The 22,483-nt window shown below is 42.1% G+C and overlaps 1 protein-coding gene and 1 long non-coding RNA gene across 4 annotated transcripts in view; one reads left to right on the forward strand and one right to left on the reverse strand.

Moving 5' to 3' along the window:
* The window catches only part of LOC131381605 (uncharacterized), a 70,991-nt gene extending 56,150 nt beyond the window's left edge, over positions 1-14,841 (reverse strand). The window contains exon 1 of the long non-coding RNA XR_009210458.1: positions 14,678-14,841. This is a non-coding gene — a long non-coding RNA (uncharacterized LOC131381605). The remainder of the gene's footprint in view (positions 1-14,677) is intronic.
* Positions 7,816-22,483, forward strand: part of CORIN (corin, serine peptidase) — a 250,529-nt gene continuing 235,861 nt past the window's right edge. For 2 of the 3 annotated variants that reach the window (XM_032135377.2, XM_032135379.2), the window contains exon 1: positions 7,816-7,996. In XM_032135377.2, coding sequence (XP_031991268.1) covers positions 7,934-7,996 — 63 coding nt within the window. In that variant the 5' untranslated portion in view covers positions 7,816-7,933. The remainder of the gene's footprint in view (positions 7,997-22,483) is intronic. The other variant, XM_032135378.2, reaches the window with a different exon arrangement.

Consider the following 22,483-nt stretch of genomic DNA (forward strand, 5'->3'; position numbering starts at 1 on the left):
TTAGGTCTAACATGTAAGTCTTTAATCCATCTTGAATTAATTTTTGTGTAAGGTGTAAGGAAGGGATCCAGTTGCAGCTTTCTACATATGGCTAGCCAGTTTTCCCAGCACCATTTATTAAATAGGGAATCCTTTCCCCATTTCTTGTTTTTGTCAGATTTGTCAAAGATCAGATAGTTGTACATATGCGGCATTATTTCTGAGGGCTCTGTTCTGTTCCATTGGTCTATATCTCTGTTGTGGTACCAGTACCATGCTGTTTTGGTTACTGTAGCCTTGTAGTATAGTTTGAAGTCAGGTAGCGTGATGCCTCCAGCTTTGTTCTTTTGGCTGAGGATTGACTTGGTGATGCGGGCTCTTTTTTGGTTCTATATGAACTTTAAAGTAGTTTTTTCCAACTCTGTGAAGAAAGTCATTGGTAGCTTGATGGGGATGGCATTGAATCTATAAATTACCTTGGGCAGTATGGCCATTTTCATGATATTGATTCTTCCTACCCATGAGCATGGAATGTTCTTCTATTTGTTTGTGTCCTCTTTTATTTCAGTGAGCAGTGGTTTGTAGTTCTCCTTGAAGAGGTCCTTCACATCCCTTGTAAGTTGGATTCCTAGGTATTTTATTCTCTTTGAAGCAGTTGTGAATGGGAGTTCACTCATGATTTGGCTCTCTGTTTGTCTGTTATTGGTGTATAAGAATGCTTGTGACTTTTGCACATTGATTTTGTATGCTGAGACTTTGCTGAAGTTGCTTATCAGCTTGAGGAGATTTGGGGCTGAGACGATGGGGTTTTCTAGATATACAATCATATCATCTGCAAACAGGGACAATTTGACTTCCTCTTTTCCTAATTGAATGCCCTTTATTTCCTTCTCCTGCTTGATTGCAGAAGTAGGAAGGAGGATTTTAAAATTATGCTGGATCTAATTCAAAATTTAGTGTCATATCCTTTTTTTTGTTTTTTTTTTTTTTTTGAGAGAGAATCTCATTCTGTTGCCCAGGCTGGAGTTCAGTGGCGTGATCTCAGTTCACTGCAACCTCCGCCTTCCAGATTCAAGTGATTCTTGTGCCTCAGCCTCCCAAGTAGCTAGGATTATAGGCGTGTGCCACCAAGCCCAGCTAATTTTTGTTGTTGTTGTTGTTGTTGTTGTTGTTTTGTATTTTTAGTAGAGATGGGGTTTCACCACGTTGGCCAGGCTGGTCTCAAACTCCTAGCCTCAAGTGATCTGCCCGCTTCATCCTCCCAAAGTGCTGGGATTACAGTCATGAGCCTCCACGCCTGGCCCTAAGTATTAGCTGGTGTCCAGTATTAAAGGACAGTCATTCCTTTCTTCGTGGGTGTTTTGATTTTAGAATTGTTAACCTTTCCCAGTGGTAGAATTACAGGGTTGGCATTTCAGAAGCTCTGAATCAGATACACTACACTCAAATTATTACCTGCACTAACTAAAAGTTGAGTGTTAAGGGAAAAACCGGGTGTCTACATGGAAAGTCATTTCCATCTATGTCAGAATCTTGGCCTATTAAGTGAACATGAAACCTAGTTCATATCTGTTGTTTGTAGGGCTTCTGTACTTGCTAAATTTTTTTTTCCTAATTTGGGGAAAAGAATTTAGGAGCAGAGGAAGGAGACTGAATGAATGATATATGAAGTTGTTTGTTGTTTTTTCATCTTTTTGGCTAGCTCAGAGCATAACTTATTTACCCAAAGTCACACAACTATTCCTTCACTTATTCAGTCAACAGATGTGTTTCCTATATGTCAGGAACTTTCTGTGTTCTGGAGATAATGGTGATCTTTCCTCCTATATTGTTGCTAAGGCACAGACAAGCACAGGCAGGTAATAGACATAAAAAAATGAACGTAATTTTATGTGTGGTAAGTGGTATTCAAGAAAATAAGAGGAATGGTATAGAATGTGGTGGAAGTAGGGGGTACAAGGATACTGGCTAATTTAGAATGGGAAAATCCCTCTGAGATGGGGATATTTGAGCCGTGACCTGAATGACCTCCATTTGAAGATTGATGAAAAATCTATACAAGAGAAAGCAGTAAGTACAAAGTCCCCAGTTTGGGAAGTGCTTGGCACACCTGAGGAGCAGAAAGAAGGGCTGGTGTGGCTGGAGTCTAATGAAATTTATATTGAGAGGAGGATATGTCTAGGCCAGTTTGTGTCATACTTGATAGACCAGGGTAAGAAATTTGAGTTGTATTTGAGTTGCAATGGACAGCATTGGAAGGCTTTAAACAAGGAAGAGACTTTTTTTTTTAAAGACCGCTGGCTATGATATAGAGAAAAGACTATAATGATGCAGGGACAAGTTAAGTTTTATCTAAGTAGTTATACTGATTTGTTCTGAGGGAAATAAAGTAATGCATATTGTCCTTTTAGCTTCAATCTGAGCGAATTAGAGAAGGAATGGAAAAAGTTACCAAATAGCCACTAACAATGGCCTAAGATTGTGAATGTGATGGTCTTGTTTTCCTACTTACTTGTGGCATTAACAAAGTGTATTAGCTTCCTATTTGAAATTTGTGGAATATGTATATTGAAATCTTTAGAGTTTTTCAGTTTAAATGCTTTTCGGAATTGACAGTGTTTGTTTTTCAGTTAAATTTCACATCTGAATTAAATGAAAACAATCTCAAATAAGTATAATTGCTACTGAAATTGTCAAAGGAATTTTACTGAGGCAAAGCAGTGAAAACATTTGCCTTCTATAAAGAAGTTATGATGCTTGAACTTAATGGCTATGAAGGTTAAAAATTTTAAATATAGATTAATCTCTGTGCTAGTGTTTAGAGAGAGATGACATAAGAATTTTTTGGCTCTTCATGTTATTTTAAATGCTCATGAGTAATACTAGAAACAGGCTTTATTTGGAAATAGATATACTGTTTAAGACAAAATTTGAAGAGAGTTATTTTAAAGTGTTCCATTTCTCTTTGAGAAATATTTTTTTTCTTTGCCTAGATACCTGGCACAGTGATGAACTTAGCAGAAGACTCTGTCCTCACTATGCATGTGGTCTGTGTTGTGAGTTCTTCCACATAAGCAAACGGGTGAAGATTAAGCCAGGCCACCCATGTGGGGGATCTAGCCCACTGCCAAGGGTGACTTTTAGGGTGCTTGGGCCTCATCCATCCTTTTATAATCAAGATTATTAAAACAATGGGAGATGCTGTATGCTGATCTCCAGAAGAACAAAGAATTAGTCAGGTGTTAAACCAAGAACACTAAAGATGCAGCAGTAGCCAAAATTGCTGTGACCGGGTATAGGACAGTAAAGGGAAGGCTGTAAAAAGAACCTCTGAAGACCCAGGTGACTCTAGCTGTTAATGTCTGTCTGTCCTTGGATATTGGGAACTGAAGCAGATGTCTAAGCTGTAGAGCTAGAGTTGACATGAGATAGCGCTGTCTCTTCTTGGGTCTGTGGAAGTTGTAGTCTTTATTGTGTGGCAGTGATTAGACCACTCTAAGACCCAAGGCTTATGAGGGTGGGGAGCTTCCAGGGTGAGGAAGAAGCAAAGTACTGGCTACTACCTCCTAGAAAAGATGCGAGAATTTGGGAGTGGTGGGAGGAACTGAGAGACCCTCTGATCTCCAGCGACTTAAAGAGACAAGCAAGACCAGGTGTCCACCTGGGAAGCCATTTTTATATATTTTAGAATCTTGGCATATTGAACAAGCTCAGGTCTATTGCTTACTAAGCGTCTGTTCTTGCTAAGTTTCCAATTAGTAATTTAAGTTGTGCTGTGAAGGATTATATGCAGTTTGAAACTCCACAGTCCAGATTCATTTGAGTTAACACCTCTGTATCCCATATATGTATTCTCTTAATATATCACCTAATATTTCCAAAGCCCCCCCCCCCCCAGTCACTTTCATCTGGTCATCCTCTATCTTCTCACAATACTTTTTCCTCATAGCACTAAATAGTACCTGTCCTCATATTAAGTGTCTGTTTATTATCTGCCTCCTTCCCTGGAATGTAAGCTTCATGAGGGCAGGAGTGCAGTTTCGTTTATTACTGTAACCTCAGAGTAGAGAAGCCTGGCCACATAGTAGATGCTAGTATTCGTTTCCTAGGGCTGCTGTAACAGATACCATACATGAGTGACTTAAAACAACAGAAATTTATTCTTTCACAGTTTAGGTGGCCAGAAGTCCCAAACCAAGATATAACAAATTATATCTGCAAAGCCTTTATTTCCACAGAAGGAAGGTGACATTCTGAGGTTCTGGGTGGACATTAATTTGGCAGGGAGTAGTGGGGGGACACTAACCTACTACAGTGCTCAGTAAATATTTATTGGGTGAATGAAAATTCAGAGTATATTCTAAGCTGTAAACCCCTTGGACATTTTCATCACGGTCTTCTCTTAATAATTGCTACAGAACATAAGGATTAGTTTGTGGTCCCAGATTTTTTAGGCTCCAATTCTGCTTCTACCACTTTCTACTTTTAGATCTTAGGCAAGCTATTTAACTTTGTAAGCCTCAGTTTCTTCTGTAAAATGGTGACAATAAGAAGTAACAGTAAGTGCCCAATAAGTTTTAACTATTATTATGTGTCTACAACTATTTTAAAGCACTTTCTGTATGTAATCCTCATAACAGCCATATTAGTTGAGCCTATTACACTTCTCATTTTATGACAAAGGAAACTGGATTTGTTTCAAGAATGAAAAACCTAGAAAATTATATGTCACTTATGAAGTGCCTGGCACATAGTACATAGAACAACTTAGCTGCAATAATATAGGTATGTGACTTTACCTCATAACTTTAAGACATCTCCAATTGACTCACAAATCAGAAAAAAAAATCTGTTGTGAGGTGAGGCATCTCAGTTTTTGCACATATGGTTACTGTCATTGAGGGAGCTCCATCCCTGGGAGGACTGGGTGGGATGCTGGCCAAAGGTAGGGGCATATTTAGGCAGTGAAATTGCAGTTATGGGACCCCTCTGTAGCACTAGGTGTGTGTGAGAGGACTAAAAATAAAATTCCTTTGAAATTTCTTATGGGGTCAGATATTACCTCCTTCCCAATGACTACTGTGGTATATTAGAGTAGGGGATTGTTGTCCCAGAAATATTTATGTACATCAAACAGAAGATCTACAAAATTGTTTTATCAGATACTGAATATATCAATGGGCTAGAGTGTATTATAGTACATATGGGTATGTTGTTTTCCCCCTTTTGACTAAATAAACTCTCCCCTCTCTGCAACAGGTAAATTTCCAGTTTACCTGTTTCTTGCTGCTTTTAATTTTTTTTATTTTGAAGGCTTTGCATCTTTATATGTCAGCTGAAAATATTACATTCTAACTCCCCAAAGCTATTCTCACATTATTTGCAAGTATTTTTTCACAGTTTACATGTTTGTGTATTTGTTTAGTACATTCCACAAGACTGAAAGTCTTGGTGAGGGCAGGAACTTTGTCTACGTTGTTCATCTGGCAGCCAGCAAACCCAAAGTAAGTATTAGTTGAATGAATAGCTAAATAGATGAGCCATGGGGTAGCATATCTGTTTTAGCTACTGCTTGCCTGTTACCATCCTGGGATGCTGCATGCTTCTCCGAGATCTCTTTCTTGTTCTTAAATTGTCTTCAGTTGTAGTACTAAGTACTAATTTGATCTGTAATGTGATATGTGACTAAAGTTTGCTCTGTAAAATCACCGTTTCCTGAGGTATATTCAATACCTTTAATTTTTCCATAAATCTCTTCAAGGTTTGTGTGTGTGTTTTCTTTTAAATTATCTAACTAGTTGGATGTATGCTTGAAGTGCTAGACAATAAAAGTTTCAATAGGCTAGAAATGTTTCTTTTTGTAAAATTATTTTAAGAAAATAGATGATGGTTGTCACTTGAAGCTGAAATGCAAATATAGCTAGTTTTTTTTTAAAGAATAATTCGAATAGGTCATTAAAGATTACTATGAGCACACTGCATATTCAAATCAGTTTGAATATGTTTTGAGACTTCTAATAGTTTATGATTCTTGACATTTTAAAAGTTTATTATAAAGAATATAAAACATCTTTACCCTCATTTTTTATATCATTACCTTCATGCAAAGAATACCTCAGGTATTCTGGTGCTGTTGGTAACTGGAACTGGTTGGGTTTTCTTGCTAAAAGGAAGTTTAAAAAATGTTTATTTTACACCATTAATGCAATTAGCTTTAGTTCTCAGAGGAACTAAAAGTGGAAAAGTGAGGGAGACTGATCGACCCTACCTCAAATCCACTGACGTAGCCACTTTAATTTTATAGTCCCTGTAGCACCTCCACCAGAGGGCAGAAAGTGGAAGAGAAAGGAGATGAAATAGAAACTTGTACTTGTCCTCAGAATGCCTGTAGAAACCTTAGCAATTGAATCCAGCCCTCATGTTATAGGCTGAGTTAACTGTGGCCCAGAAAGGCTATGAGATTTGCTCACAGCAGAGCTGTCAGATGAGTCTCTTAGGTTCTTGATTCCCAGACTGGCACTGCGGTGATGGTGTGTGATGAGGTAGTAGTATCTTAGTAAGAACACAATCCAGAAGTCACTGCCTCGGGGGAATCCCAGCTCAGCTTCTTGCTAGCTTGTGTAGGCTAGTTACTTCAACTCCCTGAATCTGCTTTCTTATCTCTAAAATAAAAATAATAGCTTCTTCCTCAGAGTAGTTGGTGGAACTAAAAGAATACATGTAAAGTGCTTAGTATGACACCTGCCACATAGTATGAGCTGAATTATTGTGAATTATGATAAATTTGTCAGATACTGGTTTACAAATCGGATGTTAGAATAAGATGGAATCAGTGTTTCAGTCATTTTACTATACATATGCAGTATTTTCTACATTTGGTCTCACTTCAGAAACAAAATACTGCCCCCCCATTTTACAAATGCATTTTTTTTTCTCAGCAATAATATTCAAGAACAAGTGCTTGGCCCATATTTTGTTGTCTTTACATGGCTTTCTTTAAATAATGGGGATGGATTTATTCAATAACCTCATGAGTAATTTTCAAAATTTCCATTAAGATCTTGATTGAAATTGGATGAAAAATCATTTCTAAGAAAAACCCAATGAAGTGCCTTTCTTTGCCACATTTGACAATTGCCTTGGACTTGGTAATCATTACTGTGTTGAGTACCTCCAGTGCCCTCCTTGACGCTGCCTTAGAAAAGGTAGCTGCTTTTGAATGACAGGCAGGAATTTGTCCGCCTTTTAGGTTCAGCCTGTAGGTGCCCTCCGCAGGAAATCAGGAACTAGGGTTTTGGAAGCAGTCAGGGCGGGCTTCTCCCTTGTCCTTGCAGCCTCAGCAAAGAGTCAGGCAGTCTGGCAAAAGCAGTTTCTTCAGCATACCTAACAGAAGGCAAATTTCCATATGCCTGATGCAAATAATGCCGTCCAAATGTTAAACATTTTTTGAGATAAACTTGTTTAATTGCCAGCGCCTGCAGTTAATTTTGATTGGCTACACTCTGGTTAAAAGAAAATGCTTTCGATGTGATATGGCAAATTTGGAGAAAAGTAACTCTTTTGCTCCCAACCACTCTTCCACAACTTAAACTTAATCGTCCTGTCCTTTTCTGCTGCCCTCGTGGAGTGTAAGTTTTTGAGGGAGACCAGCAGAAACTGACTTTCCATATGCCCCTGAAGAATAACTTCTTTGAATGCAAAGAGGTGGGGACACGGAGGATCTGTCATTACGGATTATTATGGGTGGGACCCAGAGACGGGAGTGAAGGGAGGGTGTGGTCCGCGGGTGAGATCTGTAGAGCAGACAAAATATGGGGCCCCTGGCGCTTAAAGTTCAGTTTGTCTCTCTTGAGCTTGGAGAAAGGCATCCGTAGTGCCTCCCCGGGGGACACGTAGAGGAGAGAAAAGCGACCAAGATAAAAGTGGACAGAAGAATAAGCGAGACTTGTTATCCATGAAACAGTCTCCTGTCCTCGCTCCGGAAGAGCGCTACCGCAGAGCCGGGTTCCCAAAGCCGGTAAGATCAATGATTCGCTGTCCTACCGCAGCCAGGTGTGATGGCCTCTTAGTCCCGGTGAATTCAGGGTCAGCCCCTCCCGTCCCCGTCCTCTCCTCCGCCCGATGCCACCTCCTTTCCCGGCCATCGGTGAGCTCCCGCTCTGACAGTCCCGCGCTCAGCGCCCTGCACCCAGTTCCCAGGCGCACGGCCCTGGACCCGACCTCCACCAGGGTCGCCCGGCGTCCGAGACCCTCCCAGGGTCATGGGCAGGGTTTCCTTCAGTGTTCTAGTCGGCTCGATCCGGAGACCCCGGTCTCCATGCCGGGGGCGATGCCACCTTTCCTGCAGAGTCCCTCCTCCGCACGGTGCCCTCCACGCATCTAGTGGACTTGGCTGCACACTGGCGGCAGGGGAGCCAGCCCCTCGGGGATCTACAGCTTCCTCTCTGCGCCGGCGTCGCGGGCGCCCGGTGGCTGGAAGGACTGCGCAACAGTCTTGCCTGCCCCAGACGTAAGCCCCCTTCCCCAGCTGTGAGCGCCTGGGTCTGGGTCCCTCCATAGCCCGGGCTCGCGCTTGGTTCCCCGGCCCCCAGTTGGTGCCTTGGGATCACTCGCCCGTCCTAAGTGCCGGCATCCCAGAACTGGCCCTCTTGCAGAGTGCTGGGAACTTGTAGGTCCCTGCGTGCAAACTTTCTCCGGCGTGAACCTGCCTAGGCACAGGAGCGCTGGCCGCCGGGGGCGCAGGCTCTGCGCTGTAGCATTTGGCGGGCTCCGATCCAGTCCTGGGAAGGGGCAGCGTCGGCTCTCGTTCAGGAGGAGAAAGAAAGGGAAGGGCACCACGGACAGTCCCTACTGGCCTGAGCCCCCAGGAAGAGGGTCTAATTTGCGGCTGCCCCTCTCCTTCGGTGTCATTAGGGCCCCGGAATCCGCTTGCTACCGCGAGGGTCCCAGCGGCTCCGAATCGGGGACCGACCGGTGACGCTAGCTGCAGGCAGAGAGGGCAGGCTGTGCGGGCGGAAGGGAGGTGGTGTTTTGTCGGATCTTACTGGGACCCAGTTCCCTAGCTCCCGTGGCGGGCGCCCCACTCCTGCTACTACCTGCTCGGGGCCAGTGGATGGCAGTGTACGCGCTTTTTGCACGGCTCCCGGTTCCTGGGACTGAGCCCTGGGAGCTCTGACTATGAATTCAGCAGGGAAGCTGCGGGGCTGGGCATTCCCAGGGAAGCTGTTCGAGTAATTCATAAAGTGGAGCTTTCCTCCCGCGGGAAACTTCTGAGAACGATGCGCTGCAAAGACTGACTCCTGTACAAGACTTCGACGACTGACATAGGCACAATTGTTGCTTCTAGTTTTTATTTTAACTTTTTATTTAAAGTAACTTATCCATGGAAGCAAAATTCTGCAGAGGAACGTCAGACCGCTACCAGAAAGGGGGTGAAGTCAGGACTTACTGGTGATTATTGTCCAAGGACACATTTAAGCAGATAGTTTTGAAATTAATTTTGGCATAACCCTGAGACAATGAGAAGAAACCATGCATTTATAAAAAGTTATTAAACCATTTTTTTATGTCACAGTCAAAACATTCATTAGCTTGTTTCTATTATTAGGTGCCCAATAGTTTTGTTGTGTGAGATTGTGCTAAAAATTGGTCCTCAGATCCTGGGGCTTGCGAGGTTAGAGGAGATGTCTGCATAGACTCACGTGTGGGCTTAGCTGACCAGGCAGGTTTTCCATAGAATGCTTTCCAGGACACCAAGAATTTCAATAGGATGAACTATTTTGGGGTTATTTGGGTGTGGAAACACATCAACCTCAAAACCTCAAGATTCTATAAGGCATTTTTTAAGGAGGAGGGGACTCTTTCCAGAAAGTTCCTTTCAGGGTAGGCTTACAGGACCAACGAGGAACGCCTCTGTTAACCTTCCTGTGGGTTAAAAAGACACACCAAGAATTGCTCTATTAACTTCATCAAGCACATATCCAGGTATAGGGACACTTTCTTAAAAGATGCAAAACTCATTCCATCAGAAACCTTCCTCATAATGCTGCAGAAATCACAATAGCAACAGCATAGAAGGCAGGCATCAGTGCTTCCACATCTTGCATTCCACTACCAGCTGTGGTTTCCTTTTGGCAGGGTCACATTCTCCACCATAGCTTCATGTGGATTTCAGCATTTGCTAGTTCTATTGCCTGGCCAGCCCCTCTGTTGGCCTCCCCCACTGTTGGGGGCAGACAGGAAGTTAGAGGAGAAGCTGAGTGGCCCAGGAGCTCCAGAGAGTCACTTTCAAAAGCCTGTACTTTCAAATCTCCATACTGTTAATGAGGTACTCCTTTCCTTGTTTTTCCTCTTTTCCGCACTTCTGGCCTCTTTCAACACAAAGACTTGTGGTCTTAGGGTTTCTGAGTGTCTCCGCTGCTAGGGTAATAAGAGCTCTCTGAGGAGCAGGAGAGCCGCAACACTGAATTGTTGCTGAGTGTATCTGAGGGGGAAAGGTCTGTTTGACCTGCTACTTCTACCTAATAAGTTATTCAACAAGTATGCATTCATGCATCCTGTTAGCCCCATCACTATTCTTGCCATTCCATTTTCCTGGACCAAGTGGAAAACGAGGCTGGCTGGCTAAAGGGTACTGACCTGATACTGGCTGGCTAAACATACTAGGTTCACACTAAACACTCAAGGGACTCCAAGACTTACCTGTTCCTCAGAGTCTACACACTCACATAAAGACGCACACAGACACAATACACTTGTTTGTTTTATGTCTGTTCAGAGAGGGTGGAAATGGCAGACCCCTTACGAGTAGAAGGTGCTGTAGATGACCTGCCTTGGCGGGAAGAGTAGGAGCTTTGCTGTCAGACCTCTGACTCTGCCCCTTAAAAACCGCAAGGCTCTTGGCAAGTCAAATAATCTTCCTGCTGGGCCTCAGTTTCCTTGGTCAGAAAATGTAGATGGTACTATTGACCACCAGTAAGGACACTGCAGACTATGGAATATGTACTGGAAGTACTTTATGTAATAGTAGTATATTCCAATGAAGGTTCCCTAACCCTTTTTTAAAAAACTACTTTATTGAAGTATTGGCGAGCAAAAACCTGTATATAGTTAATGTAAACAATGTGGGCCGGGCGCGGTGGCTCACACTTGTAATCCCAGCACTTTGGGAGGCCGAGGCGGGCGGATCACGAGGTCAGGAGATCGAGACCATCCTGGTTAACATGGTGAAACCCCGTCTCTACTAAAAATACAAAAAAAAAATTAGCCGGGCATGGTGGTGGGCGCCTGTAGTCCCAGCTACTCGGAGAGGCTGAGGCAGGAGAATGGCGTGAACCCGGGAGGCGGAGCTTGCAGTGAGCCGAGATTGCGCCACTGCACTCCAGCCTGGGTGACAGAGCGAGACTCCGTCTCAAAAAAAAAAAACAAAAAACAAAAAAAACAATGTGATAAGTTTAGAAACAAGTATACATCTATAAAACCATCACCACAATTAATGTCACAAACCTATCCATCATCTTCAAAAGTTCCCTTCTGCCATCTTTATTATTGTTATTATTATTCTGTTATAAGGACACTTAACAGAAGATCTACCCACCTAGAAAATTTTTAAGTATAGAATATAGTATCGTTAACTACAGAAGCCATGCTGTGTAGTAGATCTCTAGGACTTATTTATCTTGCATTACTGAAACTTTATACCCTTGGTCCAATACCTCCCCATTTCCTCCTCCTCTGGGAAATCACCATTCTACTCTCTGCTTCTATGAGTTTGACTATTTTAAGATTCCTCATTTAAGTGGGATCATGTAGTATTTGCCCTTCTGTGTCTGGCTTATTTCACTTAGCATAGTGTCCTCTAGGTTCATCTCTGTTGTCAGAAATGGTAGGATTTGTTTCTTTGTTAAGGCTGAGTAATATTCTACTGTATGTATATATACATACAGTTTATATATACCCCATTTTTCTTTATCCATTCATCTATCAGTGGACATTAGGCTGCGCCTATGTTTTTTGCTATTGTGAATAATGCTGCAATGCACATGGGAATGCAGATGTCTTTTCAAGATCCCAATTTTAAATTCTTTGTTTACACATCTAGAAATGGGATCATATGGTAGTTCTATACTGTATGCTGGTACCATATGCTGGATCATATGATAGTTCTATTTTTAATTTTTTTGAGGAAATTCCATACTCTTTCCCATATGGTTGCACCAGTTTACATTCCCATGAATCATATACAAGAGATCCATTTTCTTGGCATCCAACACTTGTTATCTTTTGTTTTTTGATCATGTTAACAAGTGGCAAAGGGCTGAAATCTCTTTGTGGTTTTGATTTGTAATTCTCTGATGATTAGTGATGTTGAGCATCTTTCATATACTTACTGGCTATTTGTATGTCTTCTTTGGAGTAATGTCTATTTAGGGCTTTTGCCCATTTTAAAATCAGGTTATTAGCTTTTTGGCTACCGAATTGAAGGAGTTCCTTATATATGTTGGATATTCATCCTTTATCAGATACATGATCCGCAAATATTTTCTCCCACTTTATAGATTGCCTTTTCATTTTGTTGATCATATCGTTTGCTATGCAGAAGCTTTTTAGTTTAGCATAATCTTATTTGGTTATTATTGCTTTTTTTTTTTGCTATGCTTTTGGTGTCGTATCCAAGAAATTATCGCCAAGGTCAATGTCAAGATTTTCCCTTATGTTTTCTTTCAGAAATTTTACAGTTTCAGGTCTTATGCTTAAGTCTTTAATCCATTTTAACTTGATTTTTGTGCATGGCATGAGATAAATGTCCAATGTTATTCTTTTGCGTATGTATAGCCAGTTTTCCCAGCACCATTTGTTGAAGACATATCTTTCCTCCGTTGTATATTCTTGGCATCCTTGTCAACCATGTATGTATGAGTTTATTTCTGGGATCTCTCTTCTGTTTGGCCATATGGCTGTTTTCATATGAGTACCACACTGTTTTGATTAGTGTAGCTTTGTAATATATTTTGAAATCATGACGTATGATACCTCTAGCTTTTTTTTTCTTGCTTTGGTGATTTGTTTCCTAATCTGTTTTTACTTGAGGATCCAGTCTTATCCTAGACTTGGTGAGAAATGTCTCAAGACTTTTTCCACAGGCAGCTTTCTGTGACTCTAGAGCCATGTGATGCAATGGAGTAGCTCTTAGCCAATTGCATTTAGCAATTTTAATCAACGATTAAATTAATTTTATTAATTATTAAATTATTAAATCAAATTTAGCAAATTTAATCAACATTACATCAGATTAAAAATTTATTTCTTCAGTCTCCTTGGGCACATTTTAAGTGCTCAGTTATTTTATAAAGCTGGTGGCAACTGTATTGGGCAGCACAGATACATGATCTCCTTTGTTGCAGGCTGTTCTCTCAGGTAGTTCTAGAGCTTTCTTTTGCTTGAGTGATGATATAAGATTTTAGGATGATAAAAATTTTCCTAGGCCAAGGCACAGTGGCTCACTGGGATTACTGGAGGCTGAGCCAGACGGATCACCCGAGGTCAGGAGTTCAAGACCAGCTTGGCCAACATGGCAAAACCCCATCTCTACTAAAAATACAAAAAAATTACCAGGGCGTGATGGCACCTGCCTGTAGTCCCAGCTACTTGGGAGGCTGAGGCAAGAGAATTGCTTAAATCCGGGAGGCGGAGCCTGCAGTGAGCCGAGATCATGCCAGTGCACTCCGGCCTGGGTGATAGAGTGAGACTCCATCTCAAAAAAAAAAAAAAAAAAAAAGAAAAGAAAAGAAAAGAAAAAGTTTTCTGTAAAGCACCTCTATTTGCTTCTTTTTCTTTTAAGAAGTGGTTTCCTATAGCAGAATCACTTCTGTTTTGTTGAGGTCTCTTACATGGCCTAGGCATTTGTTGAATAGTAAATGGCCAGATTCATGTATAAATCACTGACAAGTGAGTATTAGTCACATAATCCTCTGAGTTCTCCCCTTCAGCCTTGATGATTTTGCTTATGTATTGTTCTTTTCCCTCCCTATGAGCTTTATGGCTGATGATTTTCCTGGCTTAGAGCAGAAACTAATACAAAAGAAGGAGACTATTCTCCCTCTATATGTACTCCTACATGTTGTACCATTTTTTACAAGAATGAAAGCACTATAATACTAAGTTCAATGTTTGGGGGAAAGATCCACCAAGTGTTTAATTTAATCAGGCTTAAAAACTAATACTCCACCTCACTACGTAGGACCCCTTCTTGAACTCATCCTCATTTGACAAACTATATATTTTACTTCCATGGCCTTCCTGGTGTGTGTTTCTGTGTGTTCTCTTATTGTAAGAATATCAGTCATATTGGATTTAGGCTTCACCCTAATCCAGTATGACCTTGTCCTAACTAACTACAACTGCAAAGACCCTATATCCAAAGGAAGGACACATTTTGAGGTTCTGGGTAGACATATATTTTGGAGACACTATTCAACCCATTACAGATGCATAGATACAGGTCAGTCTTTTCCCTAGCTAGGTTTCTTACCCCATGAAGCATATTCTGTTCCTGAGGCTTTACTAAATCTGCTTTAGTGCAAGCACGATCTGTAATGTTTATTGTTCTCATGGACAGACGATCATCATGCAGGTTGGGAGATTATGTTCTTCTAATGAGCGCTTTCTACCTGGGTGTGGAACACATGGGATGACTCACCCTGGGACTGCGGAGTCAGCTGTTCTTCCCCAAGCCTGTCACTGTCCCCAGCTCTGTCTTCAGTCTCTACCCTTTCTCTTCACTCATAAAGAGCCACAGTCATCCTGGAGCACTGGCTAGTCTGTTTGCCTCTTTCTTGAGCCTTCTGCATTGGTGTTTGGTCTGCTCTGAGCTCTGCTGAAGGGTGCCCATTAATTATGGCTTCCCCTCTGTCTGCTGGCAGTCGTCCCGATCAGCTCACCTTACAGCAGCCGTTTGCATATTCTCCTGCAATACATTTCTACATGTCCAAACCGTCAGAGCTGGTGGTGACACATGCAGTGTCAATGCTTGATCAGGCTGGTTGAGGATCCAAGGTGGCCGTGTAGGTGATCCATCTTGTCATTTAATGTCAGTGCTGAAACTCTGTAAGAGGCTCAAGACGACATCTGTGGAGAAGGGCCAGTCGGCCAACAGGCTGGCTTAGAAGCAGGGCAGAAAATATAGAGGTGAGTTGCGAAGACCATTTTGGTGTCTCCAGCTTGTGCTTCCTTAGCCCAGGGTCCCTTCAACCCGTTAACCTTTAGGTTGACAGCACTTGAAGAGTACCTTTTGTTTGTAGCTCTTTGGGGGAGTTTTAAAGTCCTATGCAGCTATGAAAGTAGGTGTCAGTGTCTCTGAAGCCACGAAAGTGTCATTCTGCTGAAGTGTCATAGATAGAGATTGACAGTACCAGGAAATCTTAATCTGGGACTCCAAGAACCTCCTGAACGGTGAAAAATCTTTTTATGCATAGTTCTGTTTGAATTTTTCTGGTAATAGCACCACAACTTCCCAAGAAGTGAAAGCCATAGCTAGACCTAAATAGCTTTAATGTATGAGAATTCAACTAGACAGCCTGGACAAAAAGAATACATTCATCCCCTTGTTTAACAAACATTTATGTGACAGGTATATTATTAGGCACTTAGGAGACATCCATGAACAAAACAGGGATTCATGCACTTGTGAAGCTTAGTTTCTAACTAAGCAATAAACCCTAAACCATGAGTGCAGGGAGGAGAGATGAATGTTTAATTAATATGAGTCATTCTATTCAGTGTCCTGGAGTAAGAGCAAAAGATGAGAGAAAGGAATCTGCCATTAGTTTCAGAACCCGGTGCCTTATATGTGTATCCTTTTTGCAGTTCCACGTGTGATCCTGGGTTTAAAGATTGTGCCATTTTATTCTCTAACCTCAAGCCAATTAATTAATCTGGTACTCAACCGATGAGCCTGTTCCAGCTTTGAAAAAAAGAAAAAAAAAACACCATGTGGGATTTATTGTTGGAAGTTACATTGGTCTCCAATGTGACACTCTCTTAAGGCTTTTCAGGGATTAGTTTGACAGTACATGATTTTCATCTTCATGTGCCTATTTTAGAGCCTTATTCTGGGAGCAAGATGCTACTCCTCTGTAGTGTGGTTTGGAAATCAAAGCTATATTGTTTTATTTACTATTTCTCTGTCATCCTTTAAAACAGTTTTGTCCAAGTCAAGCACCATCAGAAAGGCGAGTTCAATAAGAAGTTGGTACTAGGTTGCTGAGATTTTACAGAAGTCAGTTAACCTTTTAGATCCTGGTTTACTTGTGTAAAATGAGGTAGTTGGACTATTTACTCTTTCAGGGCCTTTTTCGATCTAAAGGCTATAATTTTTATGTGGCAGCAGAAAATGAGCAGGACACTGTCCCATTTTACTTTATTGTTTCTCTCTTCCCTTTCTGATAGCTGACAAGCTGGTGTGTGTTTTTCCTTCCTGACACCAGATGCATGGTATCTTTCCTAACACCACTGCTGCAACTCTCTGACACTAACTGGGTGTCCAATAATTCAACTCAATTCTGACACTATCTACCTGGAGTTAGTGTCAGATCCCACAAGACTGCCCCCACTTTAGATGACAGTTGCAAGTTCTGGGCCACCTGCACTTCTGACTGATTGGCCATGAATCAGGGGTTCCCATAACTCCCTCCCTCTTCAGGTTTGATAATTTGCCCTAATGGCTCACAGAACTCAGGACAACACTTAACTCACATTCACTGGTTTACGATAAAGCATACGAATGAACAGCCAGATGAAGGGGTGCCTAGGCCAAGGTCCAGAAGGTCCAGAAGGTCCAGAAGGGTCCTGCCCCAGTAGAAATATAATATTAGCCACAGATGTAATTTTAGATTGTCTAGTAGCTGCACTGAAAAAGCAAAAAGAAACAGATAAATTTGAACTTAATAAGGTAGCTTATTTAACTCATTGTATCCAAGATTTTATAATTTTAATATGCAATCAACATAAAAATTAATGAAATCTTTTACCTTTTTTTTTTTTTTTTTTTTTTTTTTTGAGACGGAGTCTCGCTCATCGCCCAGGCTGGAGTGCAGTGGCGCGATCTCGGCTCACTGCAAGCTCCGCCTCCCAGGTTCACGCCATTCTCCTGCCTCAGCCTCCCGAGTAGCTGGGACTACAGGCGCCCGCCACCACGCCAGGCTAATTTTTTGTATTTTTAGTAGAGATGGGGTTTCGCCGTGTTAGCCAGGATGGTCAGGATCTCCTGACCTCGTGATCCACCCGCCTCGGCCTCTCAAAGTGCTGAGATTACAGGCGTGAGCCACCACGCCTGGCCTACCTTTTTTTTCCATAACAAGTCTTTAAATTTCACCATCCTTACAGCATTTCTCCATTTAAATGAGCTACATTGCACGTGCTCAATAACGACACGTAGCAAATGTCTACGGTATGAGAGAGTATAGGGTTATATGGAGTGAGATGGTCTGAACAATGACCCCTAGAATAAACCCACATCTTAATCCCTGAGACCTGGGAATATTATTTTATATGTCAAAATTGTCAAAAGGGACTTTGCAAATGTAATTAAATTAAGGATTTTGAGATGGGGAGATTATCTTGGATTATCTGGGAGATCCTGATGTGATCACAATGCCCTTAGGAAGTGCAGGAGCTTCTGTCCCCATGGAGTTGGAGTGCTCCCAGAATGTAGATGTGTTCACCAATTCAGAAACTCTAAGCCCTGACACTTAGGGGTTTTTATGGAGATTTTGTTCATCACACAGGCATGAGTATGTGGTTATTAATTCAATGTCTAGCCCTCTCTCCTCCCATGAGGTTGGGGAGTAGTGCTGAAAGCTCTAGGCTTCTAATCGAAGTTTGGTTTTTCTGGAGACCAGCCCCTATCCTGAAGCTAGCTAGGGGTTTTCAAGAATCCAAGAATCACCTCGTTAGAACAAAAAGTGCTCTTATCACTCGTATCACTCAGGATATTCCAAGGGATTTAAGGAGTCCTGTGTCAGGAATTGGGGAAAAAAACAAATACGTATTTCTGATTATGCCATAGGAGTGCTGCCTGGGTAAGGGGCCTCCTACATGATCTTAGTGTCCACTTCCCTCTTAGTGGGCATTTGCTAATTCTTCTTACAGTGACCCTCTGCCAAAGTGAAAAATTGCCTGTTCAACCCCAAAAGACTGATCAGAGGAAAGCTGGGAGGCAGTTTAAACCACCATAGCTCTGGTTTCTCTGAGGGTATCTACTCTGGCTAGAGGTCAGATCCGAACATCTTACCTATGTATGCAGCTATGGGTGGTGAACAGACGAGGAGGGACAGTCATTGGTATCAGGGCTCTTCCACCAGATGGCCCAGGATCAAGCTGGGTGCCAGGTGTGCCTCTGGGTGCTGAGGAAGTGTGACACAGGAGAAAATCTTCTTCTTTAAATAACTAGGTGGGAAATATGCCCCTATGCATTCAAAGTTAAGGAATAATTTTTAAAAAAACATAATAAAAATGTGCTCAGAATAGCAAAGGAGCAGAACTTTAAGGTAGAAAGGGAAAATCCTGAGATCTCTGAAACTTAGGAGGGTTAAAAGTAAAACCACTCAGGAAGTAGAGTGAGCCTGACTAAACCACTAAACCCAAGCCAGGAAATCAGCCAGGCAGCCTTGGGTGCAGAGGTGCATAGACTGGGCTCAAGTTCTAGCTTATCACTTACTGACTGAGTGCTCCTCCAGCACGTTAATTTCCCTTAGGCTCCATTTTCTTCTCTGAAAAGTTGGAAGAATACATCTCTTACACGGCTGTAATGAGGAGTTAATGAAAGAATGTATTAATGAAAATGCTTTATTAGAATGCATGTTGCTGGATAAATGTATTTTTTATTGTTATGTTTATCTAGTTGTGCATATCCCTAATAAATATCTCTCTTGAATTGAAATCTTAATTGCAGGAATTTAGTGGCTCTTTCTAGAGAAAGAAGAAATGTTGCTTCCAAAGTCTGGGTTCTCTTATAAGTAAGACAAAAATAAAACAACTGAAAGTTAATGTCACCCTGCCTCCTTTATGGTCTGTAGTAGGACTGCTCCAATAGAAATATAATGTTAGCCACAGATGTAATTTAAGATTGTCTAGTAGCTGCACTTGAAAAAGCAAAAAGAAACAGATGAATTTAACCTTAATAAGATAGCTTATTTAACTCAATATATCCAAGATTTTATAATTTTAATATGTAATCAACATAAAAATTATTAATGAAATCTTTTACTTTTTTTTACAACAAGTCTTTAAATTTCACTCCCCTTACAGCATTTCTTAGTTCAAATGAGCTGCATTGCAGGTGCTCAATGACAACACGTAGCTAGTGTTTATGGTATCAGAGAGTACAGCGCTATATGGAGCGAGATGTTCCGAATAAGGACCCCCTAGATAAACCCACATACTAATCCCTGAGACCTGTGAATATTATTTTATATGTCAAAAGGGACTTTACAAATGTAATCAAATAAAGGATTTTGAGATGGGGAGATTATCTTGAATTACGTGGGAGGTCCTGATGTGATTACAAAGCCCTTAGAGAGGCAGAAAGGTCAGAATCACATGTGACAATTAGTGATGGTGGATGTAGAGATGGGAGGAGGAATGTGCTTTGAAGATACAGGAAGGGGCCACTAGCCAGGGAATAGACGCAGCCACTATAAGTTGAAAAAGGCACAGATTTTCCCCTGAGAGCCTTCAGAAGGAAGCAGCCTTGATAACACCTTGACTTTAGTCCAGTGAAACTGATTTCAGACTTCCGACCTCCAGAATTGTGAGATAATAAAGTGTTGCTTTAAACTACTAAGGGTATGGTAATTTGTTACAGCAGCAAGAAGAAACGACTATATAACTGATACACAAATATTCACATCATTTCCAAGCGTGTTTTGTGAAGGTGTTGCCCTGGCTGCAGAGTCTTAGACAATCACAGTTGGCTTCATCTCAGCTTGTGCTGGGGTAGGCATTTGCAGTCATTCCTAGGGTTTTTGTGCATTACTGCTGTCTTCCCTTAGCGCTGAGGTCTATTTCTTTCTCTGACCCAACTGCTGCCTTTGATGGCAAAAACTCAGTTGGTGTCTTATCACTGCCCTTAAGGACAAACAGAGGAAGGAGTTTTTCTTATTAGGGTACAGTGTGCAGCAGAAAAAAGCAATGGTTGGCTCTGGATTCAGTGGCTCACGCCTGTAATCCTAGCACTTTGGGAGGATGAGGCTGGCAGATTGCTTAGGTCAGGAGTTCGAGACCAGTCCAGACAACATGGTGAATCCCTGTCTCTACTAAAAATACAAAAATTGACCAGACATGGTGGCGGGCACCTGTAGTCTAGTAAGCTAGTTGGGAGGCTGAGGCAGGAGAATCATTTGAGCCTGGGAGGCAGAGGTTGCAGTGAGCCGAGATCACGCCACTGCCCTCCAGCCTGGGTGACAGAGTAAGACTCCATCTAAAAAAAAAAAAAAGCAATGGTTTGAAAAAGTTACTGGTGCTCTTTACTATCTGCTCACTTTTTTTTTTCTGGTAAGTGTAAAAATGTTCTAAAAATAAAGTTCTTCATTTAAAAGAATTACTGCAATGTGGGCTTGGTGGGATTCAAGTGTTACTCTTACATCTTTATCTATATGAATGTTAGCGAATGTGTGATTAGGCCAGTGATTCTGGAACTTTAGTGTGCATGAGAATTACCTGGAGGGTCTGATCCAACACAGATCGCTGGGTCCCATTGTCAGTTTCTAATGTAACGGGTCTGGGTTGAGACCCAAGAATTCATGTGTCTGACAAGTCCCAGGTGATGCTAATCAGCCGCAGATAGGTGTGGTGTGGGAAAGCCCGGCAGAATACCTCACCTGCACAGGGACTCCCAGGCCTCACTTCTATGGGGAGGGGGCCACATGATTGCCAGGAAAGACTCTGAGGCTGGCTTTCCATCGCTGATCAGGACACTTACAGAGCCCTCCTCCAGCAACAAGCCTGGCAATTGGTTGCTAAGGAACTGGAGAGTCCGCACACAGCCTCTCTTGCTTGGCTCTGTTTTGTGTCTCGCACCCTGAGGCCTGAAGCCGATGACAATTCTGAGCTTCTCAAGTCTCAGTTAAAAATACCTCATTTGCCACAGGCCAGCGGTGTGCTCACATTTCCCAGCTGGAGTGACTCCCTGGACCTGGGGCTGCCCTGGTGGAAAGGCTGCAAGCAGAAAATACCAGGTTAAAAATAGCCCTGGGGAGGCCCCTCAAAGCTGTCACACCCAGCTGCCCACGTTGGGTAAGCAAGGCAGAGTGGGGAGGGATCTTTCAAGCCAGGAATGACTGAAGGACTGTCTGGCTGTGTCCAGTTTCAGTCCCTAAAGAGGTTAGGACAAACTTGAGAGTTTAGCGTTCTCTTTCCCCTTGGCCTGTGGTGATTTTTATTCTGCCCTCTTCTGCAGAACAATAGAATCATAACAATAGAATTGAGTTTCCATCCTGTTTGAAATTAAAACAAAGAAGGTGAACCTGGGGCATGGTGGCTCATGGCTGTAATCCCAGCACTTTGGGAGGCTGAAGGGAGAGGATTGCTTGAGGCCAGGAGTTAAAGACCAGCCTGGGCAACATACTGAGACTCTGTCTCTACAAAGCAAAGAAAGAAAGAAGAAAAGCTTTTCCTAAGGCATCCTGGTGAGAACGTGAAGTGGCCCCATCAGAGGACCTGCAAGATCTCACCTGGGTGTACCTTGGTCAGTGGTCCGAGTTGTTTTATGACAAGCTCAGCTTACCTGTTTGGCCTCCTGGTAGCACTGTGTGTGTATTTTTTTTTTTTTTCTGTTGTTGTTTAACATTACCTCTATTAACTGAATGCAAATAAGGGGAACAAAAATGCTCTTTGAATAAGAAATATATATTCCTAACAATATTCTCAAATCATTTCATGTCAGCCACTGCTAAAAGTGATTTTGTATTGTTATTCCTCTTTATATATGCTTTAGGAGAAAAAAGGAGTAAAAAAAAAAAAAAAAGAAATAGCATTGATTGCTTTCCATAGATTTCAAAACTTTGGATTTTCCTATTCCTTGTTCCTTGGTGAACAACTCAGTCCTGAATTTGTTCAGTGGACAGAGTAAGGTGGGTTCTAAAGTGTGGGGAGGGACAGCAGCATGTCAGCCACATCAACAAGGACAGGTGGCCAGCAGAATATGTCGGTGCCCAAGCAGGATATGGATGGAGTGTGTGGAGTTTCAACCTAAGATGTGGGTCAGGGTCTGAGTAGGTGGAGGAAGGTGTCCATTCATAGGAGAGCCAGGGCAGAATGAGCACAGCATCTGGGACAGGGTGAGCGTGGCGCCCACATGGCAGCTGGGGCTGGGACATGGGAAATTAGTTACAGACTGGGGGATTGATCAAGCAATTAAATGTATTAACAATAAGCCAGCTTTCTCCCTGTTGGAAAAGGGGTTAAAAGTATAGAAAGTATAGTAGATCTGGACCTCTGTGATATGGGA

The sequence above is a fragment of the Hylobates moloch genome, unplaced genomic scaffold (genome assembly GCF_009828535.3).
Source record: "Hylobates moloch isolate HMO894 unplaced genomic scaffold, HMol_V3 SCAFFOLD_17, whole genome shotgun sequence".
Lineage (NCBI taxonomy): Eukaryota > Metazoa > Chordata > Mammalia > Primates > Hylobatidae > Hylobates > Hylobates moloch.